The following is a 24659-nucleotide window of genomic DNA, read 5'->3' on the forward strand; positions in this document are numbered from 1 at the left end:
GGAGGGAGAGGAAACTATGGCTGGGATATATAAAAAAAAAAAAGAAGAAGAAGGAGAAAAAGAAAAAATAACTCAGAAAACACTGTCCTTAGGGAATCTGTGAGTATAAACATTCCATCTCATTTAAGACCCGAATGCACATTTAGATGATATGCAAAAGCCTCCATGCTCAGATGGGACCACAGTCTCTCCCCACAGAGACACATATGCTCAGTTACCACACTGTGTCCCTGAAGAGATGCTTATGCATGCTAGATGGACTACAAATCCAGTCCTTTTTTGCCAGCTCTTCCACGCCGTAGTTGTGGAGGCTCCATTCTGAATTATCTGCAGCTTATGCTTGGGATCTGAGATTCTTTTCTGAATATTTAAAAAAGCCTTCCATGCTGTTGAACTTTTCTAAGATGATGGCTTTCCTGTCCAAGGTTAATCCTGACCAGGCCATTCCCACTCATAATTTAAATAGGAAACCCGACTATATACATTCAGACTTACTGTCTTGACATATCTTTGAAAGGGAAACAATTACAAGTCCCAGCTTATGCCAAACTGATTTTGTGAAATTCATGGACCCTGGTAGTGAAAACTACACGGAGAGGTTTGAGAGGGAACCAGTAAGAACCGCTGCCAAGTAGCTTTTCAAAGGTGCACAATGCTTGACATTTTAGGCTTTAAGAAAACAAAAACAAATGAACAAACAAAAAAAAAAACCAAACAAAACAAAATAAAACAAAACAAAACAAAACAAAACAAAACAAAAATACTAGGGATCACTAAGCTAATGAGATTGGATATTATTTAAAGGGCTGGTACCGCTTGCTCCAATCATGGGTCCTGCTAGATCTGGAAGTGTCTCTCCATTCACTGTGTCCCCATGTTCCACACCTAGAAGCTGTGTAAATTTCACAATCCATTGCCACATTCCAGGCTGCACTGGTGAATATGTGTCCTCTTACCACAGCCGCACATACAGAGTCTGGGGAGGGGAAGATAGAGCAAGAAGGTGCTTCCTTTGCTGCCCTACTGAGTGCAATGCCAGGTATGAACACAACAGATATTTCTATACTCCTCTGGCCCTTTTGGAAATACTAAGGCTTTCAAAGAGCCCACGTTCATGGACCATAACCCAGATCACCTCTACTAACCAGGAAGCCATACATACCTCCCCTGCCTCAGCAGCCTTTTGTCAGGGTTTCTGGTCATCATCTTTCCAGGCTTTTCTGTCCTCAGTGCAGGGTGAACTAAGTGCAGTTTGAAGACAGCAAAGCTGACAAGGTGAATTCTTCTAGAACCTAAGCGAATATGTAATATTAGGGACACCTTCACTGCGGGATAATCGCATCTCCAGGGAGCCTATTTGCAGGAGGCCACCATTCTGAAGACAGAGGAGTCAAATTAAGCAAATCAGCAAGTCGGTGAGCATGCTCTGCAGGTGTTTGACATTATACATCAGAACAGGAAAAGCCCAATTCCTTCTTTAATAATTGGTGTCGCTGGGAAATTAGTCGACGCAATCTCCACCAGTGAGTTTTTAATGTCGATGACATGAAGACATTTTCAACAATATATATTTCCCCTAATAACTCCTCCCACCCCAGCAAGCAATGTAGATGTTTGCAAACCAATTAATGCTAATAGAGCCCTGCAGCTCCAAGCTTATCCCCACTTAAATCAGCCCCCACTTCCCCTTCTGTCCTCCTCTAAGTCAGGGTTTCTCACTTAAATGAATGTGACACTGATGAGGCCCTGATGTGGCCATGAACAGGGGTGGGCGTGGGGTAGGGGTGGGGTAGGGGTGGTGTGTGTGTGTGTGTGTGTGTGTGTTCTGTTCTACATTTCCATCTTCATTCCTATAAAAACACAGTCATGTGGGCGCACCTCCACACTCCATTAGACCATGGGGGAAGAGACGGAATTGCTTTAAATCAATCGCACCCCTGTAGCACTGGGTAGCTCAGAAGCAAAACAAAGAGGATATTATTCTGTTTTTAATGTGCACGAAGACGGTTTTGCTGTCTCCTGTATAAATTCTAAAGAAGCAGCTCTGCAAGGGACAGTTCCAAATAAGTATTCGAGTTGAAAGTAAAAGCATAAAGCCTGCCTCTCTACAGATAGTAAAAACACAGCAGGTTGTTTTAATGCAATTTGCAAGAGAGAGAGAGAGAGAGAGAGAGAGAGAGAGAGAGAGAGAGTTAGTTCACATGTTTACTGACAAGATAAAATATACTTAGATTTCTCAGTTGTAAGGTAATAGAATGGGGTATTACTTATTCTCTGTATTATTAGAACATGGTCATCTTTTTGGTTTTTAAATATGTATGTCTTTATTTTTGAGATTATAATTAAGTAGTTTTGCCCTCCCATTTTCATCCTTCAAACGTTCCTATGTATCGTGTTTTTCAAATTCATGGCCTCTTTTTCTTTGTTGTCACCTGTGTGTGTGTGTGTGTGTTCCTAAATATATAATTATAGCCTGTTTCATCAGTATATTATTACTTCTATGTTTTCAGGGTTGACCACCTGGGATAACCAGTTGGTAAGTTTTTCCCTGGGTAAGCCAGTTTTGCACATTCTGGGCATTTCTTAGTTGCCTGTTGTTGAGGCTGCCTGGGCTTTCCTTTCTTCCTTCCACACTAGCACAGCTATAGGTGTCATCTCTGTTTGGGTCACATTTAGGTGGCCACGATGGTGAGATATCATGAGTGTAGCTTCTGACAATTCTAGGAGGCACAATTTCACAGCAAGCTTCCTTTTACAATCTTACTGCCCTTTTCCACATGATCGCTGAGTCTTAGGTGAAGGAATTATGCAGTAGCTATAGCAACTGGGACTGGGTTTCAAAATGCTGTGGCTTTGTTTGTTTGTTTGTTTGGTTTGGTTTGTTTTTTGTTTTTTTTGCAATCATTTCTATCCATTGCAAAGAGAAGTTTCCTTGAAGACAGGTGAGGACTACACTAAACAGTGGGTATAAAGACAAACGCTTAGAATATAGTTAGGAACAATGGTGGTTTAGTAAAGTCTCCAAGATTCATGATTTCACTAGCCCTGGTAAATTGGCTAGGTCTCTGGTACCCATCATCATGCCCCTCTCGAGTAGCCTTAAGTGCGATGAGAGAGCTGTTGGTTAACTTTTCCTGCATTCAAGGAACGAACGTTGGGTGCTTGTCATGAGAGCAGCCCACGAGGTCATGCTGTATGTGGTTGTCAGAGAGAAAGACGGGTGAAGTCCAGACCATCTGTAAACATTAGATACAGTCATTTTCACTAGATCAATGAACGTAACCACAGAGCACTAAAGTACTATGTGATGCACAATTAAATCCAGATGATACACCTACTTCTGATTTGGGGGAAAAAATTAGGCTTTTGGGAAGAAGGATGTAATACTTGATTTTGTGGAATTCCTTGAGATTTGAAACCCTACCCAGACTGGCCTTGCAGCACCAAATGTTTTGAGTCTGAGATTTTACATTACACGATGCTGTCTGGATGGAAGGGATTCGCTTATATACAAAACACATACAGAGGCCAAGAAAATCACCCCATGTCACTTCCCATAGTACTAACTGTCAGAGACATGGCTCCCTGAAAACCTTCAAGGACCTCAAAGGAAGCTGTTAATCAGAACTGTGTTTGCTCCTTACAAAAACTCACACTTAAACTTCTCATCAGCATTACAATTGTCTGGTTCATAAAAACTGGAATGTCACAGTGCACTGTGTGACATATTGTGAACAGCTGTTGCTTTTTAACTTAGGAAGATAAAATTTTCCTGCCTTCACCCCTAATTAACGCTTTAACCCGCAACACACTCTTTCCGAGTGAGAGCCTTTGAAATCTGCCTTGAGATTAGAGTGATTTTTTTTTTCATCACTTATATCCAAGTTAAACAGACTAGTCCAGTGATACTGAACAGTCTTGAATGGTACACTCTGGAAGTCTGTCTTCAGCTCCAGTCCTTAATTAAAATTTACCTGTAGCTCAAAGAGACTTCTAAATTCCCCTTCTGTGACATAAAAGACATAGATGGTAATGAGTAGCCACCACTGTCTGATGAGCTAGAGAAACCGTTCGCAGTACCTGTGCTGGGCTCTGGCAGGGTTTGAAGTCTTGTCCACAATTTCTATATCCCAGAGATACAGGCTCCATACCCATTCTGATGAAATCACTACTTTTGTTTATCTCATGGATACTGTCAGTGCCCTTTTCCTCTTAATCAGTCAACTAAATACTATTAATAAACAATTTCACTGAAAGCAATTATACCTTCAGCGCATGGCGATACACGCCATCAACCTGGTGTGTCTGTGAGTGTTCTGCTTGTCTAAGGCGCAGTTTTATTTTATTCTGCTGCTTTCTGTTTTATTTCATGCTTGAACATCACAGAGAAGTGGACAGCCGTAAATTGAACACCAAGCAGTATATATTGCATGTAAATATGTCACTGCAGAATTCCCAGGGACAATAGTACATCATCAGACAGGTGGACAGGACATTTGAAAATTCCTTATTGTCCCTGAAAAATGCATTTTTCCAGCATTTGAATGATTCAGCCCAGCTGGATAGAGAACAGCTATCTGAATAAGATTTCTAATTGGATGTTTTATAGCAATTTCCTGACATAGAAGCATTCCCTCTTGGAGGAGGGAGGGTTATAAAACTTAGGTATGCCAAATTTACAAGTCTCTAAAAACTGAAACTTACAAGATCCTTGGGGCTCTACCCCAAGTTTGCAACTGCAGTGGGGCTGTGAAAAGACTCCTCCCCAAATCATCATTGGTTTGTGAGTCCTTGTTCAGGCACCAACTATGTGATATAACTGTTCCTGGAGAAGTAATAATAATAATTTACATGCAAAAGGCACCCGTGATGGACCAAAGTTAACAACTCCACCAGCACTTAACTTGGAAAACCAATTAGCTTACTGCATGGCTTTTGTTGTATGCAGTAAACCATGCAAATGAAGCTGATCTCCCTGCCAAGATTTGCCCAAGTAAAGGGAGGAGTTACAATGCAGGGCGGGGCGGGACAGGGGGAGGAGACTGAGACAAGTGAACTCTAGCCATTGTATTAACTCCTGATTTGCCATGCCAAATGGAAAAGAGGAGGGTGAGACAAAAGTGATGGCCTGGTGTTTCTTCAGCTGGCTGAACACAGAGGAAAGGAAGTACAAGTTAGATTGTGCTAACGACCCTTCCTGGGATACAAACACATAGCACCCATATGAATAATAGCTGGATAGTTAGGAGTAAGATAGAAATGATAGGAGATACTCATCAGACCCAACGTTCAATAGAAAGGAAGGGAATCCTGTTGGTCCAGCATTCAGGCAGAAGTCTGAGTAACAATGAAAGGCTGTCACCATCTACCCTCAAACCTCAGTGACCTCTTGTAAACTCAGATCATCTAAAGTGGGACATGGATATTGTCAGCCATTCTCTGAGGGGAATCCTACCTTCTTCTCTATGAAGCTCTGATCCTACTTCCTTTTGGTTCTTAGTATGGCCTAAGAGACAGGGTTGGGGGAGCAGAAGGCCTGGAGGAATTACATTTCTGTTTGTATTCCCCTACCTAGAACAAAGATGTCTGGTCCCACTTACATGACGAAGGAACAGGGAACTGGAACTTGGTGTATCCACAAGGAAAATGAACTATGTATATGCTATACATATGATATCATATATATTATGCATGTGTATTTTTATATATGATATACATATGGTGTATATGTATTTATAATTATTTTCAGTAAAAAATATGTAGAAATACTGAGATTCTGGGTAAAACCGATTCTTTCCTCCATGGTATTATTCTCCTTCCAAGTTATGGATGTGATAGCCAACAATATTCAAGTTATAGGTGAGAAAGACATTATTATTAAAGGTGAGACATTGTTTCTAACTGTGAGACATTATTATTAAACTTAGACATAATTATCAGAGGTGAGATATCACTGGCTGGGGTGAGACATCATTATTTTTTCCTTTAAAGATCATCTTTATATGTTCATGCACCCATGTGAACACGGTGCTCACAGGGGCCGCAAGGCATCGCATCACCTCTAGCTGGAGTTCCAGAAAGTTGTGAGACGCCTGTTGTGGGTTCTGGAAACCAAACTCTGGTCCTCTGCAAGAATAGCATCTCCTGTTCAACCCCTGAGCCAGGAGCTAATTGCATCCCGCTGCTTCCGCCAAATTTATATATTGAAATGTCTACTCATTATTGTTAAGTCAGTTTGTTAGGATTAACTCTAATGCAATCTGTTTTGTGTGACAAGATGGAGAGAGAGGGCCATATTGAAAAAGTCAGATGATGACAAAGCTTGAAAGGTACCATTTATATACCGAGAAAAAAAAAAATGGCCTCAGAAGAACTCAAGCTGTAAGATTTAGATCTTGGTCTTTCAACCTCCAGAGCACTGAGCTCTTGCTTATGTCACCCAGTTTGGGTTCTTTGCTATGACAATCCTAAAAAACAAGCTGTATGTAATCCCCGTTCGTGCTCTAACCTTGGCACCCAGCCTCACCTTATTCCCATACAGACATGCATCACACCCTCCCACCCTGACTGTCCCCCAGCAATCACATTTGCAATGGCTGCCATTACAGAGAGTACCCATGCACAGAGTAGCCATGAGAGAAGGCACAGACTGGTCGTTGGGTCAAACCTAACACAAAAGAGCTCTAGAAAGCTGCCATTCAGTGACAGTTAGTATGCGAGAAGCACAAGACTCATCATGTAAAGATTGTGCCTGATATATGTGGGATGCCCAATAAACCTGGGATGGATGCTGTGGCTTTGGAATATTCCTTTCAGGAAAATTAATCCATTTATGCAAAAAGCACACATACACAGAGGTAGCTTTTTAATGCTATGTCAAGGTCACCTCTTGGTTTAGAAACATAATGAAGCATTATTGTTTATCTTTCTCACTAGAAAACCCTGAGTCTTCCCTAGGCATGTGAGTTAGCAGCTTTAATGCCCCACCTAACATATAATCTAATCTATAAGCATTTATGCAATCTAAGATTAGGGTTATTAAGGATTTCCCAATTGGTTATGAAAAATGTTGGGCTTCTTCCCACTGTAAGGAATGTCTCCTTACCATGAGATCAGTTCTTCTCTCTGATCTCCACTTCCACAGTGAACTATTCATCAAAGATGTTTATAGTGACTATGTTCTGAGATTTTTATTCTCCTGGCTGTTTCTGTCTTTCATTTTGACTAAACTCCTACTCAGTCATCAAAACACAGGCCAGTGATCATACACTCTCAGATGTTAGTACATCTCCATTTTCCTGACTACCTGTTACCCACTGTTTCACGTATGTACTTACAGACGTTAAGGGGGACATGATAAACTCTCATGACATTCGTGTCTGATTGAATCTCTAAAAACCTATTATTTTTGTCTCAATGACAGCACACGTTTGACACTTCTATCCACCAACATAAGAGACACAGCTTCATGAGGACTGCATGAACCTAAATGCTAAGCTCTCTGTACAGCCCCAGTTCTGAGCAACCTCACTGTATCATTCACTGCTTATCCCGGCTTCAAGCATGGGCTTCATGCCAGGAAAGAGGAGAACAGGAAACATCATTCCAGAGCCAGCATGGGGAGAGGTGGAACCAGCCCGATGATTTTGGGGCACAGGAGATGCTGGAATCATCTGTTGATGAAACAAATACAGCTTCAGATATGAAGCTTCGATTACACAAACACTCGCTGAGGGTATTAGAGGAGGCTTCCTTTTAAGAGAATAAAGAATGTTAGTCTGGACTCCAGGGGACTATTGGACTTTTCAAAGAATGCAATGTTTAATGATGGTATGAAAATTGTTTGAAACTAAAAAACTATTTTGTTTCTATGTTCTGAGATGAGTTGCATAGAGAAAATTAAATAGTCCATCAATAACTCAGTCAGTTATTATTCACTACAGAGATACCAAATGAAAGGTAGGAGATTGCTAACACTCTGAAAATACAGGTCCAGACCTAGTGAAATATGTTTTTGGGAAAAGAATAGGTGAGAAAATATACTCAGTGTTGTTATTGGTTTTAACTTTTTAAAATGTACATCATTCATATATATATATATATATATATATATATATATATGAAATTATTTCTGTCTGTGTTAAAGAGAAACTTTCTGAGACCAAGTTCAGAAATCCTATACATCACTCAAGGTCCTATACACCATTCAAAGTCTGGTGGAATCCTCTTTTGGTTCCCTTAAAAGTAACTCTCAGTTTCCTTTGAGAAGGAGCTACTCACATTTGCTACCTGTATACGCAGCACTAATCACAGAGGGATGCACACCCTATTTTCACATCTTATTTTCTCTCTAAAATTGCTATCCGAGTACAAAAGATGCTTCAATTACTCATTGCCTCTCTCATGATGCCCAGCACCATACATTGTGTACGTGAGATACTTGTAACTTACTCTTCATGACACTCAGAGACATTAATCTCATGGATTAGCATCAGGATTAAATCCTAATAGAAAATAATTTGTCCCACTTTCTCTTATAAACCACTATCTATTTCTAGCATTAGAAATGCTTTTTTTTTTAAAGTAAGAGTTTCACATACATATGAGTTCCTTAGAGAACTATACATGGACTAGAAAGTGGTGGTGCCTGCCTTTCATCCCAGTGCTGGAAGCAGAGGCAAGTGGATCTCTGAGTTCGAGACCAGCTTGGTCTACAGAGAAACCTATTGTATTGCTATACAGAGAAACCCTGTCTTGAAAACTAAGCAACCAACCAAGCAACTAACCAAGCAACTAACCAACTAACCAAGCAACTAACCAACCAACTAACCAACCAACCAACTAACCAATCAACCAACCAACCAACCAACCAAGAAAAGAAAATGAAGAAAATAGGGAAAGTAAAGAAAAGAAAAAAGAAAGACAACGGCATGGCTTGCCCAGCTGATTCAATGTCAGTGTCAGACCGTAGCAGCTGAAGATTTCCAGGGAGGTTTCTCAAGCTGGATCACAGAAGCCGCACGCAGCCCCTTCTTCAGACACCTGTTCAACTGCAAATGTCAGATCAACTCCAGACCTACTAAAATATTTTCCAAGTGACTGACGATACAGACCTTCTATCACCTGTACTTAGCTGTCTAGAGAAGGGCTGTGTCATGAGTGCTTCAAACCTCACACCGCTGTTTGAGACCCCCCTACCCAATGTTGTCCATTACCTGTGACATCAGTGGGAGAGCACTTGCCCCAGTGGCTGGATAGAACTTCTCAATGCCCTTTCTCATCCACGTTTTATGATCACCAATCACCAAATTGTAAACTGAGGCAGCCCACCCTTCCCACTCCTAGATGAATAGAACAATCTTCCGTTACTACCTCTGCCTTGACAGATAGCTCACTATCTTTAGAGTCTCAGCAGATTGTCTGCCATGACAACGCATATATATTCAAGGAATTTTTTTACACTACTTAATATATCCCTGTGAGGTGTGACATGTACATTTTTCACAGCATGCAAAACTTGTTTAGGGACCTCATTCTTCACCCTCACCTTCCACCAGATTCCCCCATCCTTCCAGAGTAGTCTACTGTAAGGTTCCAAGTTTAAAGCTTGCTTGATCTGAACAGCTTCAACTCTACAGAAGTGTCATCAATACTCCAAACCTATTTCCCCCTGCAGCTGCCATGATATTTCACTTTCCTGCTTCTCTATGTCTTAGAGAACGGCAGAGATCTAACTAGACGCTTCACATGAAAGCACTCTGCAACGAATAAAGTGCTTTGCCCCGTAAAGTATTATTAGGCTCAAAAATTTAAAAATCCCTCTTGCCGTTCAATCTTTCAATTTCGGGTTTATGTTTTGCCTGGCCTAGAACTCTACTGTCAACAAATACAGTCAAGTGGAATTACTTTAAGTAAACTAGAGACACCATGTAAGTCAATACCCAGTCAGGGCATTTGTTAGAGTAAGCAGGAAGACTATTAATCATTTTGTTCCTATCAACAGGGCTACCAGAGCAATCCTGCTGTGTGGCCACCTGTCTGTGAGGTGCTGCACTAACCAGCTCCCTTCAAACTGCTATCCAGCTTCTCCGTTGTCATGCTTCCAATCCCCCTCTCTCAGTCTCCCTAGTTTTGGAATTACAGGTGACACACTGAGAAATCAATTTCAATGTTTTAGGATCAAGGTGGATTTACTGCTTTGAGGATTTATTTTCTTCTGCAAAGGACTTCACATCTTAGATACAGTTGCTGCAGCTCTATCCCTCAGCGGATATTCCAACTACCAGTGCACTTTAGGAGCTATGTAAGGAGCGTGGACAGTCAGGCTTCACACTCCAAGCGGTGCATAGTAGGTTCACACTCATATGTGGGTTCCAGAATTTCCCAGAATATCCTCCCAAAGAGAAGATAGGTGTCAATATTTAAAGCTATAGCTTCACCATTCAACTGTTTACAAACACAATATTTAAGACATTTGTTATATTTTAAGTATTTTTGCTTAATAGCTTTATCTTTTGAAATTTTCATCACGTGAGCACTGCATTTACATTTCTCATGTCCTTCCCCTGTAACCACAATTCATCCTGAGCGCCACCCCCTGTCCTTTTCCTGTACCCACAATTCCTCCTGAGCGCCCCCCCCCTCCCAATTCATGATCCTTTTTTTAGTCACTATTGTTACAGGAAGTCAATGCCTATTCTAATACCATAAAAGGTTCATCATTTGCTAAAAACATGCAATTTAAAGGGATACCGACTGCATTTTAAGCAGGATGTGAAAGAGATTAGTGAAGTAACATGACTGACCCATGTATTGCTTCCTGAACACTTTCAGGAGAAAAAAAGTTTTCCAGCGATGTACTTTCTGCAGCAAAAATGATGCCTCTGCTCAGGCACTCATTAGTGGCCTGTTAGATGGCTAGACACACCATTGAGTTTGAAAAAGGCTGTCTAATTCAAAATGTGCTACTACTGCGGTTCATTAACACAGCCATGCAGAGCAACCCAGGAGGTCCCCCTAAAAAGGTGATGTGACAGGTTTGATTTGTTGCTATTACACCGAGACAGGAGACAGAAGGACGCACAGACACAGCATGAGCACACATACACTGAGGTACCCATGTGCTTAGATGTCTCCTTAACCTCCCGCAATATGAGTCACTCCCAAATAAAAAATAAAACAAAGGCAGAACTTTTGTATGTTCTATACATATACTTTATGGAAAATTTTTTTTCTAAAAATATTCTCCAGAAAAGGATAACTAAAACCTTAATATTTGTTAAGAATTGGTTAACTTAATTTTGTCGTGTGTGTGTGTGTGTGTGTGTGTGTGTGTGTTTTAGAAGGAATAGACAATAAACATTTCTGTCAAGTTATTTTGAAAGTGGGGAAAGGATTGTGTGTCATGTTTGTTACTTGGTCTCGGTCTCTCTCTCTCTCCCCCGAACCTCACTCTTGTCATAGGGCACTATCATGGGTACGCACAGTGTCTACCTCAGAGCTTTGGGATGGAATGGGTTAATACCTATAAACAAACAGAAAGGCTGCTAAAATTAAAATACTTTAATGTTAGCTGTTTTTATGGTAACCATCCAAAATGACCGCCCAGGCAAACATACGAATCCCACCTCCTTGACTGTGAACCCTTGGTACCGTTCCTCAACAGGAAAGCATCTTGCTCTCCCCTCTCTCACCTCCCATTGCCTCATTTCTATTTTCGCCATAAAAATATAGTGTTTTTGTCACTTTATGGCTTCCTTCTTTAATAGATGCAGTGTTAGAAATACAGTGTTACAGGACCATAGCTGTAGTGTGTTGACAATGGTGATCCCATTTACACTTGTAAACCATGAGCATACATCTGATCTTCCAGTGTTAGTTTCCAAGAAAGGACACAGGACAGGCACATAGGAAGGTAGGGTTTGTACACTGCAGTATCGGCTGAGGCTGAAGAGGTCTTCATCTCTTCAGGAGGGTAAGGGAACTGACTGCTCTTGAACAGAACTGGAGTTCAATTCCCAGCAGCCACATGGTGGCTCACATCCATCTGCAACTCCAGTTCCAGAGGACCTGCCGCCCTCTTCTGTCCACTGGTGGGGCATTGCATGATTACAAGGTGAAACACCATACACACAAAATAACAATAAATATAATCTAAGCAAGTTAGTTAAATTAAAAAAAAACACCTTTACAAAAGTCTGACTGTACTTATTAAAAGCTTTGTCCTCCTTTTCTCTCTCAATTATCCTAGCTGTCTACAATCTTATTCATATTTATGTTTTGTCTGATGCACATTAATAGTTTGACCCAACAGATGGTCCGACCGTGACTCTCTCCAGGCTTTGTCACCTTCCCTAAGTGATCCATCCCAAGAGCTTCTGGTTATCCAGAGTCTGCTTTCAACCCAACTTGCTGACCGCAGACTGCAGATTACCTTTTTTCTTTTTTTCCTCCTCCCTGGCTGAGGCCTCTCAACAGCATCCTACTGTCAGTAGATTGAAATCCACTTCTGCTGCTCTAGCAAATACGACCCTTCCAAACATTCATATTTCAAAACTCCTTTCCTTTTTACACCACGGTGCTGTAGTCAGAGGATGCAGCTTTTATTCCCAAACTTTAGGCGGATCTGCTTTTATCTTTCCATCTCTGTCTGACACAGTCTCACATCTTCTCCTCTAGCTGGCAAACTCCTTGAAACCTTTACAACCTCAGAACCCTTCAAAACCTCTTCATAGTCCTTGAAAACCCTCAGGATATCCCGAAACCTTCTACAGTGTTTCCTTGGCCTTTCACAGGCCTAAGTCATTTAGGATCACTGAAGCCCTGTAAATCCTCTGTGTAGAATTCATGTCTCATCTCGGGTGCTGATGATTTTAAACACCGTGTTCTTTCTTTGTCTGAGATAGGAGGTTTTTAGAATTGATTTTGGTATTTTACTGAGCTTTTTTTTTTTCCCCTAGAGTCTTTGCTCCCAACATGTAGCCTGGCAAACTCTATACTTTCTCATGCTCTTTCCAAGAGATAGAAAGTATCCAGACCTTCTAAGAGAAGTCAGTTGCTACCCTAATCTATGCAGGTTCTTCTGGTTGCATCTTTATTACAGACCACTAGGTAACAAAAACATATTTGCTACATAAAAGTCTTCACAGTGACATTTGCTATATATGTGATTCAGCAAGTAAATAGAGGAGCCTGAATGTTAATGGGCTTCTGCTGCTGGAGGTAAAAAAATCCATTAGCTGCTGTCCATCAAGACTCATATTCAGCCGGGCAGTGGTGGCATACGCCTGTAATCCCAGCACTTGGGAGGCAGAGGCAGGCGGATTTCTGAGTTCCAGGCCATCCTGATCTACAGAGTGAGTTCCAGGGCTGCCAGGGCTACACAGAGAAACCCTGTCTCGAAAAACAAAACAAAACAAAAAAACAAAAACAAAAAAAGTCTCATATTCAAGATGGGAAAATATATAGTACAAAAAAATGTGAAACAAATTAATCAAGTGAATATATGATGAATGATTGGCACAGAGAAATTAGTCAAATAAATTCTTGTTAGTGTATCCCAAAGCTCCAGGAGGAAATCGTTTATTATAGTGATGATGTTCTGAGATTTGAGACCTTATGATTCTATTTTCCTCGCTGTTTCTGTCCTTAATATTGATTAAACTCCTACTCAGTCATCAAAACACAGGCCAGTGATCACACACTCCCAGATGTTAGTTCATCTCCATTTTCCTGGCTAGAAGAGGACTAGTTTCCATGGAAGCACTTCTTCCCACATGATTCCTAAAGAAGCATTCTAAAGAAAATCAAGTGAAGTATAGATACTGGACTCTTCTGATAGAACCAAGGGCCTATCATTTGTTGGTCCCTCTTTGTTAAAGAAAAATTTACAATATGGTGTAAATCTCCTGTACACACTGAACTCCTTGTTTACCTGAATTTCTGATGCTGTCACCAATGTTTTAACCTTTACAGACTGTGGTGATATTTTGTAATAGTATAACTCAAATATTAAATTTAACTTGTTTTTAATACATACAAATGAATATTTTCGGAGTCACAGATGTGAAAGTAGCTAGAAGCTGGAGAGCATGGATACTTAGGGAGAATGGCTCAAAAACAGCTTACTTTGTATCCTGTCAAAACTATCACCGAGGTTTACCTTGCAACTATGACTCTGTTTTATTCTTCAGTGGTTTTGAATTTGATCAGTTCCCATGGAATGTAGAATACCAAAACCAGTCATTCTTGAGTTGTTGACTTTTTTTTTGAACTATGATGGCCAAAGTGTTATCACTAATATCATTAGAATTAGTAAAGTCTCTATAACCATTAAGAGAACCAAATACTAACATATCTACTTCATATCTACTAACATATCTACTTCTTATTCAAATTAGCGATTTATAACGATCTTAAACATTAAGGTTCATAAATCTGTCATATACACATTCAGCTAATCACCACACCCAATATTTGGGGCATATTTTGAATATAAGGTAGCAATAAACTTTTCCAGCTTTGTGTGTTTTTCATTTCAAAGCATTCTGAATGAGTCAAAATTATGATGGTTAAGTCACCTTGTGATATACAAACTACTTGTCCCCTTTACACCATGGGAAATGTATTTGTGCACCAGGTTTAAAGCATCGTTGCATTTTGACATTGACAGTCTGGCCTCACTTTCAGTGTACAAATCGTAAAGCAGAAAATAAATTATTGATTTTGTTTGTAAAATCTGTTTATCCAACTTGTACATCTTTAATCAATAGACTTTTTCAATTTCTGGTTAGATATAAATTTAGTATTGATTAGTAGTCCTTCATAGGAATTAAAATGATTAACAGGCATCAACTCTTTCTAATTTTTACTAACATGTGAGGACTAGCCACAACATCTGTGTATTTCTAAGACTTGTTGGAACAGATACAAAGGTCACCAAGTGTCTGCTCCAGGAGCTGATAGAACACTAAGCCTGCAGCCAAGTATTAGATTTATTCCCAGCCATCTTCCCTCTAAAATAGTCACGCAGATCATCAAGATAATTTCATAAATGCTAAAATCATTTTACTAAGTTCTTGGCAACAAATACGGTCTCATAAATCTACCATAGAACCAAAATATACCTGATACAAATAAGTAATATGTATGAGATGAACCCACATATACACACATATGTATATATGCATATATGTGTATTGCATATGTACCCATACACACACACATACACACACATTATTTCCTGGGAGGAGTCTCCTCAAATATATAGTCTTATAACAAGTTTCAAGATCTTTCTATTACTTATTACATTATACAGTCATACCTCAGCTCATTATGGATTTCAGTTGGTTCTCCATTGATAGGTTATTTTTTTCTGTTTATCTTAATGGGGTTTAAGTAAAATTAGCTTGATAAATATTAGTAATGGCATTGGATGGACCACCAGGTGAACTTGCTACCAGGCATAGTTTTTTAAAATAAAACTACCTTTTACAGTAAGAAAACCAATGAGATTTTGTACATTTGACATCTTTCTATTTTTGGTGCTGGAGATGGAACCCCTGACTTCAAGCATACACGCCAAATAGTGTGCCGGCTAGCCACACTCCCAACCTTAAATAAGTGTTTTTAAAAGTATATGCAATAAACACAAACCCTGCTTTTTTGGAAGACATATTTGTGTGTGTGTGTGTGTGTGTGTGTGTGTGTGTGTGTGTGAATGAATGCCACATGTGTGGTGGGGTGCCACAGAAGCCAGAGGGGTCAGATCATCCAGGATATAGAGTCATAGTGGTTGTGAGCCATCTGATAATGTGTGCTGAGGACAGAATTCAGATCTCAGATCTGCAACATGGCATCTGTACTGGCTGGTTTTGTGTGTCAACTTGACACAGCTGGAGTTATCACAGAGAAAAGAGCTTCAGTTGAGGAAATGCCTCCATGAGATCCAACTGTAAGGCATTTTCTCAATTAGTGATCAAGGGGGAAAGGCCCCTTGTGGGTGGGACCATCCCTGGGCTGGTAGTCTTGGGTTCTATAAGAGAGTAGGCTGAGCAAGCCAGGGGAGGCAAGCCAGTAAAGAACATCCCTCCATGGCTTCTGTATCAGCTCCTGCTCCCTGACCTGTCTGAGTTCCAGTCCTGACTTCCTTTGGTGATGAACAGCAGCATGGAAGTGTAAGCCGAATAAACCCTTTCCTCCCCAACTTGCTTCTTGGTCATGATGTTTGTGCAGGAATAGAAACCCTGACTAAGACAGCATCCAACAGATTGGGAAAAGATCTTTACCAATCCTACATCTGATAGAGGGCTAATATCCAATATATATATATACATATATATATATATATATATATATATATATATACTCAAGAAATTAGACTTCAGACAATCAAATAGCCCTATTAAAAATGGGGTACAGAGCTAAACAAAGAATTCTCAACTGAGGAAACGCGAATGGTTAAGAAGCACCTAAAGAAATGTTCAACATCCTTAGTCAACAGGGAAATGCAAATCAAAACAACCCTGAGATTTCACCTCACACCAGTTAGAATGACTAAAATCAAAAACTCAGTTGACAGCAGTTGGCAAGGATGTGGAGAAAGAAGAACACTTCTCCATTTTTGGTGGAATTGAGAGCTGGTAAAACCCCTCTGAAAATCAATCTGGTGGTTCCTCAGAAAATTGGACATAGTATTACCTGAGGATCCAGTTATACCATTCCTGGGCATATACCCAGAAGATGCTCCAACATGTAATAAGGACACATGCTCCACTATGTTCATAGTGGCCTTATTTATAATAGCCAGAAGCTGGAAAGAACCCAGATGTTCTTCTACAGACGAATAGATACAGAAAATGTGGTACATTTACACAATGGAGTACTACTCAGCTATTAAAAAAAATGACTTCATTAAATTCTTAGGCAAATGGATGGAACTAGAAAATATCATTCTGAGTGAGATAACCCAATCACAAAAGAATACACATGGTGTGCACTCACTGATAAGTGGAGAGTAGCCCAAAAGCTCGTAATACCCAAGATACAATTCACAGACCACATGAAGCTCAAGAAGAAGGAAGAACAGAATGTGGGTCCTTCAGATCTGCAATAGAAGTATGCATCTTAATTGCCGAGTCCTCTTTCCAGGTCTGCTCTTTTTTCTTTTTATTGCAACATTAACCAACATTAACATATGCAATACTGTCAAATAGCTAGCCTAATTTAATTCCCCATTACTGACTTCTGTTGTTGAGGTATGTGTGTGAGCATACTTTTTCCCTAAGACACTGTTTGATTTAATAATGTCAAATGTGGACTTTCATTCCATTAGAATGCTTATGATAAGATACAGAAAACATAATGCACACATATTCACAGTCATAAAAATAGTCTTCTGCCTATAGCCACTCTAATGTATATATGTTTGCAGGTAACCTGAAGCAAACTGTATAGCAAACAGAAGCCTGTCTGCCCTTTCTTGGCCACAAAACTAGAAGCAATGTTGAACTGGAGACCGTTTAGTAAAACACCATCTTCACACAAAGACAGCCTCCAGTTCTTCCCACTGTCTAGAAAGCTTGACTCTAGACACCTCGGTTTTCTTTCTATTCTTATTCTAGCTTCATGTATTAAAAATATGACTTTGTTAACATATACACAATGTTAAGATACATATGTTAACATATAAATCTAAAACCTATCAGAAATTTAATAAAGAAAAGTAGAATCAATCTATCCAGAAAGGCAGCACTAGTGATTCCATAATAGAGTAAACCGGTTTATTTTCCAAATACAGTAGAGTCCAATAAACCGTCTCCATTTCTATGTATACCTTTACAAATATATTGGAAATTAATTAACCAAAAAAATAACATAATCTCTTTTGATAAGAACAAATAACACAGTATCCAGCTGTGAATGAAGAGAGGGGTGGAAGAGAGAGAGAGAGAGAGAGAAAGAGTAGAGACTCCAACCCTATCATCATGGCCCAGTTCCCAGCATCAGCTTCAAACACAACAGCACAGCTGCATATGCAAGAGCTTCCCACAGCTCCTCCCCACAGGGCAAGCCTACTGCCTCCATTTGCCTTGCTTTAAAAAAGGGCATACTACACCAGGCGATAATAATGGCAATTTATGGATAACCCCAGTGTTCCCATGTCCATACTAATCACAAGTTTCAATAGTATTCTTCACTTCTCAAATCTGTTCTTGAGCACAGATTTGTCACCTGAAAGGTTATAAAAATAACTTTCATAACAGAGAAGTTCCTTTAATGTCTGTGGAGGGAATGTATGAAAATACAGATGTTCACTAACACAGCTGAAAACTTGAGGTAGTTTCTACTTTCATCCCCCTATCTGCTGATTGATACTGAATCATCATCGAGTTTTACATCTTTAGGAAGACATAAAACATCAGTTTCTCCACTGCCATGAGATTTATACTCTGATAAGGACGCGGAGGTGAACAATGTGTGAGCGACCTTACAGAGCCTTCATTGCGGGTCATGCACCTGCTTTTTATTTTTTATTTATTTATTTATTTTTTTACCGCCTTACCGCAATGATTTTGTCATGAACCTCCAGGCCATCTGCTCGGTCTGCAGGTCCGTTTTCTAAAATTTTTGAGACATAAATTCCTTCAGGCGCTGATTGCTTCTGGGAATTCTATAGATAAAAAGTATTGTTAACAGAAAGTTACATATTAAGCAAACTTTAAATCACGTAAAGGATGATTTTTTTTTCTAAATGTAACACTAACAATAATTCTGCTCCAACATGTAACTCTCTTAGCTGAGAACTTGGCACGGAATTAACTTATTTAATGCCAACTAGTCATTAATCAAGATGACAGCTGTAATGAGCGAGTCCAGCATCTCTGACAAGATCATTTATTTATCCTACATTTTGAATGCACTTGAAAAGCTTTGGAGAGCGCTGCCTGCAAGGTAAGGTCAACAGTATTACTGTGAAAACCTCTCACCTAAAATGTGTGACGGGAGGGAGATAAGAACAGACAAGAAGAAAGCCAATTTACCCTCTCGTATATAACAACTTAGATGCAATAATAGCTCCAAAAATATAATTTAGTTTCCAGTTTGAGACATTTGGAATCATAGCTTTTGAGCACGTAGGAGACAGAATGACTTTAAATCTAAAGATCTTCAAAGATCAACTTTACATGGTCAAGAAGTCCATTCAAATTTTATCTGTACTTGGTTCTGGGTGCACGTTTCACAGGACAAAGGCCAACCTCAAAACATGCAGCATTTTGATACTACAGAATTTCAGCCAATCACGAGAAACCAATGATCTTGTGAGACTTCCTAAGGAAGATGTTTATCATCAAAATAACAATATATTATGTGTTCTTAAATGTCAGTTGATTTTTATGGCAGGAAAATTAAAACTAACCCTATAAGTTCTCCTTAATTGATCTGCCTCAAACATAATTGAAAGTGATTCTTTAAAATGCCCAGTGCCCTTTAAATATCAGCTTCCGAACTGGCATTTATAAATAACCCCCAATAGAAGGGAGGATGGAAATGATAGGAAAATATGTCTTTATAATAACTGGGACCAGGTCAGAGCAGCAGCAGCAGAACAGCCTTAGATTGCTGGGTTTGCTGGTGGCATAGAAAGCACGGGATGGCACCATCTGAACCCCTAGAGTGGCACAGGTCATCACTGTCCCAAACCCAGCTTAGAGTAGGACCTAAAGTCCCACGGGAGGTGAGTTGTTGAACAGCAAGTGCCCCATGGGACAGGGACATTTCAGAGCAGTGCCCCATGGGACAGGGACATCTCAGAGCAGTGCCCCATGGGACAGGGACATCTCAGAGCAGTGCCCCATGGGACAGGGACATCTCAGAGCAGTTAACTTCAGTTAATAAGTTGGCTTTCTTTACCAATTTTCACTGTCTTCATCTAGTTACACTCAAAATTAAGACAGTGTAGATTTGCAGGATGTCAAAGGATTTTGTAACTACAGTATGTAAATTCATAATACAAATTTGAAAATAATAAATATAAAGTAGGAGTATTCTTCCCATTAAATAAGAAGTTGATTAGGAACACCAAAAAAATGTTTTATATCAACTCTCTTTGTATGACATTTCTTAAGAAATTGTGGGAAGGAAAAACAAAAAGCCCTCACTTTTCTGTTTTTTAAATTCATTTTGACATTTTGTTCATTACGGTCAGCTTCTCAATTGCCTTGTCGTCTAAAGACAGTACCATTTGAGAACAGGAAGTATAGGCAGATGAGGTACTAAGTATTGCAAATGAAAATCGCCTACCCAGGGCTCTCTGTCATAGGGCCAAGACATCCTATCTGCCCATGGTGCTGTCCAAGGAAGGTAGTTAAATATGAAACACATCCCTCCCTTTACGGCTGTAGCTGAGGGAATCGAGATGGTCAACTGTGGAGTGTTTTGTTTTCAAATTATCTCATAACAAAAATCTGAGTATGTATTAGATCTCCATTAAGAGTCTAGTTCGGGGGCTGGAGAGATGGCTCAGCGGTTAAGAGCACTGACTGCTCTTCCAGAGGTCCTGAGTTCAATTCCCAGTATCCACATGGTGGCTCACAACCATCTGCAAATGAGATCTGATGCCCTCTTCTGGTGCTGTCTGAAGACAGCAGCAGTGTATTCACATACATTAAATAAATAAATCTTGAAAGAAAAAAAAAAAAACAATCTGGTTTTTGGGCCCAAACATCCTTTTAAGGATCATACCACTTGTTTGTCTGAGTCCTAGTCTACTTCATATGCAGACTACTGCATTAACAAAGTCTTCACCTGATTTGGACGGCCTCCTATTATGTTGAATCCCAAAGTGTCATCTTCTCTTTCCAACACAACAGTGAACGGCTTCTGTTCTCCATCCTAAGTGAAAAAGCGAAGAACTGGATAAGTAAGAAAAAAAAATGAGAAAACAATAGAAGACAGAGTTAACCGCTGCAGCGACACTGTACTGTTAATAGAGAAGACTCTCAAGGATGCTTGACTCAGTAAGCTCTCTCCTTAATCACACTTTCAAGCCTGTATTTGAAGAAAACTGCTGTGCCTGTGAGCAGAAGGGGGTTTCCAAATAACTACATGGATTTGCACTTCACACAGGGAATATCCCGCTCTGACTACACCTTAACTGCAAACAGATGTCCAGGCTTCACCAGGCAGGGCTTTTTATTTTTAAACTTTGCATGACAGAAAAGTAAAACAAATTGTCAGTGGATCTTAGAAACATTTTTTTATGTAAATTTTCACTGTGGAGTTTGAAAAATCGCTGAGCTATTTATAAAGTCCCTTCGGCAGCAACATTCAGGCTGGCCCTGTAATGCAGGGTCTACTGGAAGGCAGCCATCTTGATTTTAAATAGCCTCTCTATTAGGTTTGTCATAATTCTCACAGGGTAAAAATAAAAGGAGTCTGCTCGGTAAATAGTATGTATTTCTTTCCCAGTGATACAGTAATATTTAAACAAATATAAATTATACAGCCACCTGTTTGTTAGCAAAGACTGATTTAAACAGGCACTGAAGTAGCCAGACCTTAACTGTTCTGAGGGACTGAAACACCTGGAGTCACAGCTGATGCAGGGATTGAAAACCGACTGCATCCCCACTGCTACCTTGCTCCCCGCTTGCCCCACCCCTCAAGAGCTTTCCCAGAGCCCACAGCAGCCCCTAGAGGCAGCAGAAAGCACAACCCTTGGAGAGCAGCATTTGATGATGAATTCACAAGGCAAGGCACAGAGCAGTGGTTCTCAATCTATGGGTTGCAACCCCTTTGCTGGAATCACATTATCAGATATTTACATTATGATTCATAACAGTAGCAAAATTACAGTTATGATGTAGCAAAATAATTTTATGGTTGCGGGTCACCACAACATGAGGTATTAAAGGGTTGCAGCATAGGACAGCCCTGGCATAGAAGCACAGTTTGGTGGGATGCTGAAGTTAGTTCTTTATCCCGTAATTCTAACGGTTGCTCCTTTCAGCCAGCGTTGAATCATGGACTGGCAGTGCATATCACATGTGTGTGCTTTTCTCTAGGTCATCCATTGGAATGAAGATTATCCCATACACAAGCAGACTAGGGAGTTCATGTAGCCTCCAGTCTTTTTAATTTTTATTCTCTCCATTAACTAACTGCACAAGGTGCTCTGTTATGCAACGGCATTTTTACCCAAGTATGCTCCATGTGCATCTTATGATCAGAACAGCTTCTCTCACTTTGTTTTTCAGACTAGGGGTAGGAAGGTTAAAACAGAGGGCCAGGGTGGGAGGCAGATCTAAGCAACCCGTCCGGAATGGAAGCCCTCTCTTGCTCCTCCCCGGGGGTCGGGGGTGGGGTGTAGAAGAAGTGAAAACAGCACTTGAGTAGGGGGTGCAAGTTCTGTCAAATCGTGCTTGCTCTGCCAGAGACCATTCAAGTCAAACACCAACTGAAGACAGCTGATAAATCTCTCTACCCAGGCTGCAGCTCCCAGCTCAGGGCTAGCCCCTTCCATGAAGTAGGGAAGACAGCTGCCTCTGCCAGGTACTCAAGGAGGCACTGTGACTTCAGGCCTTTGTTCTTGTCCTGGGACAGGTCCCCAGGTCATAACAGGCACACTGGCCACCAATAAGGACTCGTGAGGTCAGGAGAGAGGAATCAACAGGGAAGGTCGGGGGTGTAAAAATATCTCTGTCACCACCATCCCTCGAGGCCCCTGAGCTGAGGAAAGGGTGGGTAGTTGACTGATAGGCATATTTTGGCAGAGAAAAATAAGTCTCTCACAGCCAATTAACCGGTTTACTTATAGAATTTGCTTCAGTCAAGGGCCAAGGACAGGAAAGAGGGGCAGCTTAGGTGAGCAGGGGAGTGGAAGATGAGAACAGAAATGTGGATGGGAAAAGAGTTTACTCGATTTCTCCTCCTGGAGAAGTTGAGTTTGACTCCCTTAATCCTAAGCGATGTTTCTGGGGCAGCGATGCAGATGAAGGTGGCAGAGCATAATCAGATGTCTTCTGCAGCTCTGAAAAAGGGATGGCACCTCCATAAGGAGTCCTCAACAGTCGGGAAGACGCTCCCCTTCCCACCCCAACCGTGCTTTGGGGTTCAATCCCCTGGGCTTACCTGGCCGCGGCCTCCCGGGTTCCCGACGAAGTTGCGCGTGTGCGCCATGTACAGAGCCAACTTCTCCTGATACCTGCGCTGCAACAAGCTGACCTGCGTCCGCCGCGTCTTCCTCCCCCGACAGCAGGCGACGACCAGAGGCCGACCTTCAGGTCCGGGTGGCCCCCACGCGCGTCCCCACTCCAGCAGGTCTTGCTCGCCGGGGTGCTTTTCCTCCCCGCCGCCTCCTCAGCCGCCTTGGCAGTGGCTGTCACAGCCGCTGGCAGGGCCGAAGGCGCAGCGCTGGATGTGCACTGCCAACACCCGCAGTTGCCCCTGTGGCCGCAGCCCTGTTCGCTGTAGTTGCACTGTACGCGCAGTTGCTGGACCAGGCTGCGCAGCGGCAGCACCCGGTGCAGCTCGCCCGACGCCAGCGGCTGGCACTGCAGCGGGCACCAGCGTCTCCCCGCCGCCCAGGGTAGCAGGCAGCTGGCGCAGAAGACGTGCCCGCAAGGCGTGCACGCGGGTTCCTCCAGTACCTGGCCACACAGTAGCTGGCACTGGAAAGCGGGGTCCACGGCTTCCGCAAGACGCTCCAAAGCGAAGCCCATGCTAGTGGTGGGAGGGAGGAGAGCCAAAAGGGGTGTCCCCGCTTCTTCCTTCTATCACCCCCAAGCTGCGCCAGGGCCAGCGGTCTTACCGCTGCTGAGCTCTTTGGGGGGCGGCGGGGGGAGGTTTGTGTGTGAGCTCAGAGTAAGTTTGGCTTGGAGTTTCAAAGCTGTGGCTAGGTCCTGTATTGAAGCTCATTGAAACCACCTGAGTGAATCCTTCCCCAATTACCCACTTCTTTATGGCTTTGTAATGCAAGGTCTTTCAAGTTTATCCTTGAGAGGGAGGCTTGTTTACAGTAGTGTTTGGGTCAGCTTTATTCTTTCTCTGAGTCTAGAACTTGAGTCCGCCAGGGTGCTTTATCTGGGTACAGCTGGCCATGGGCAAAGTATTGATATTGAGAATGTTAAAGTCTACCAGGGTGGTACATTCTGGGGATCAGGATCTTGTGTCAAGCAAATCCTTAGTTAAAAAAAAAAAAGTTTGAAGTGATGAATACACTTTTGTTCCTTCAAGGGAGCTAACTAAAAAAAAAAAAAAAAAAAAAAAATCAGCTAAGAACTCTGACCCTAAAGCTTCGGCACTGAAAAAAAAAAAATCACGTAGGAAATCATCCACAGAGCCAGGCTTCTCAAATCAAGATATGGAAATCGGGTGAATGTAGCAAAGGGTGATCTCCAAACCAGCAGTGAGGGTTGGGGACAGGCCAGTTGTCTGCCTGGGGCACTTTATTCTTGCTGTGGGGGAGGGCAATGAGCAGCCTCCCTCCCTCCCTTCCGCCAGTTTCATTAACTGCAGCTTGCCTCCCAGTTCAGAGAGTTGTCACACTCTGTATTTTCCACTTTGAGAAGTATTTCACTACTGGGAATGGGCTATGAGAAACATTTTGCTATGGGCCTTTTGAGCACCTGGAAGAAAAAAAAAAAAAAAAAACAAAAACG

The 24659-nt window shown here is 41.3% G+C and overlaps 1 protein-coding gene across 1 annotated transcript in view; it reads right to left on the reverse strand.

The window, feature by feature from the left end:
* The window catches only part of Pdzrn4 (PDZ domain containing ring finger 4), a 359992-nt gene extending 336272 nt beyond the window's left edge, over window positions 1-23720 (reverse strand). The window contains 6 exon segments of the mRNA XM_021183579.2: window positions 18563-18670; window positions 20806-20892; window positions 23131-23246; window positions 23249-23296; window positions 23299-23332; window positions 23334-23720. Of these exon segments, the coding sequence (XP_021039238.1) occupies window positions 18563-18670; window positions 20806-20892; window positions 23131-23246; window positions 23249-23296; window positions 23299-23332; window positions 23334-23720 (780 nt within the window).
* Window positions 23721-24659: the final 939 nt, after the last annotated feature.

The sequence above is a fragment of the Mus caroli genome, unplaced genomic scaffold (genome assembly GCF_978045245.1).
Source record: "Mus caroli unplaced genomic scaffold, Mus_caroli_1 scaffold_16, whole genome shotgun sequence".
NCBI lineage: Eukaryota > Metazoa > Chordata > Mammalia > Rodentia > Muridae > Mus > Mus caroli.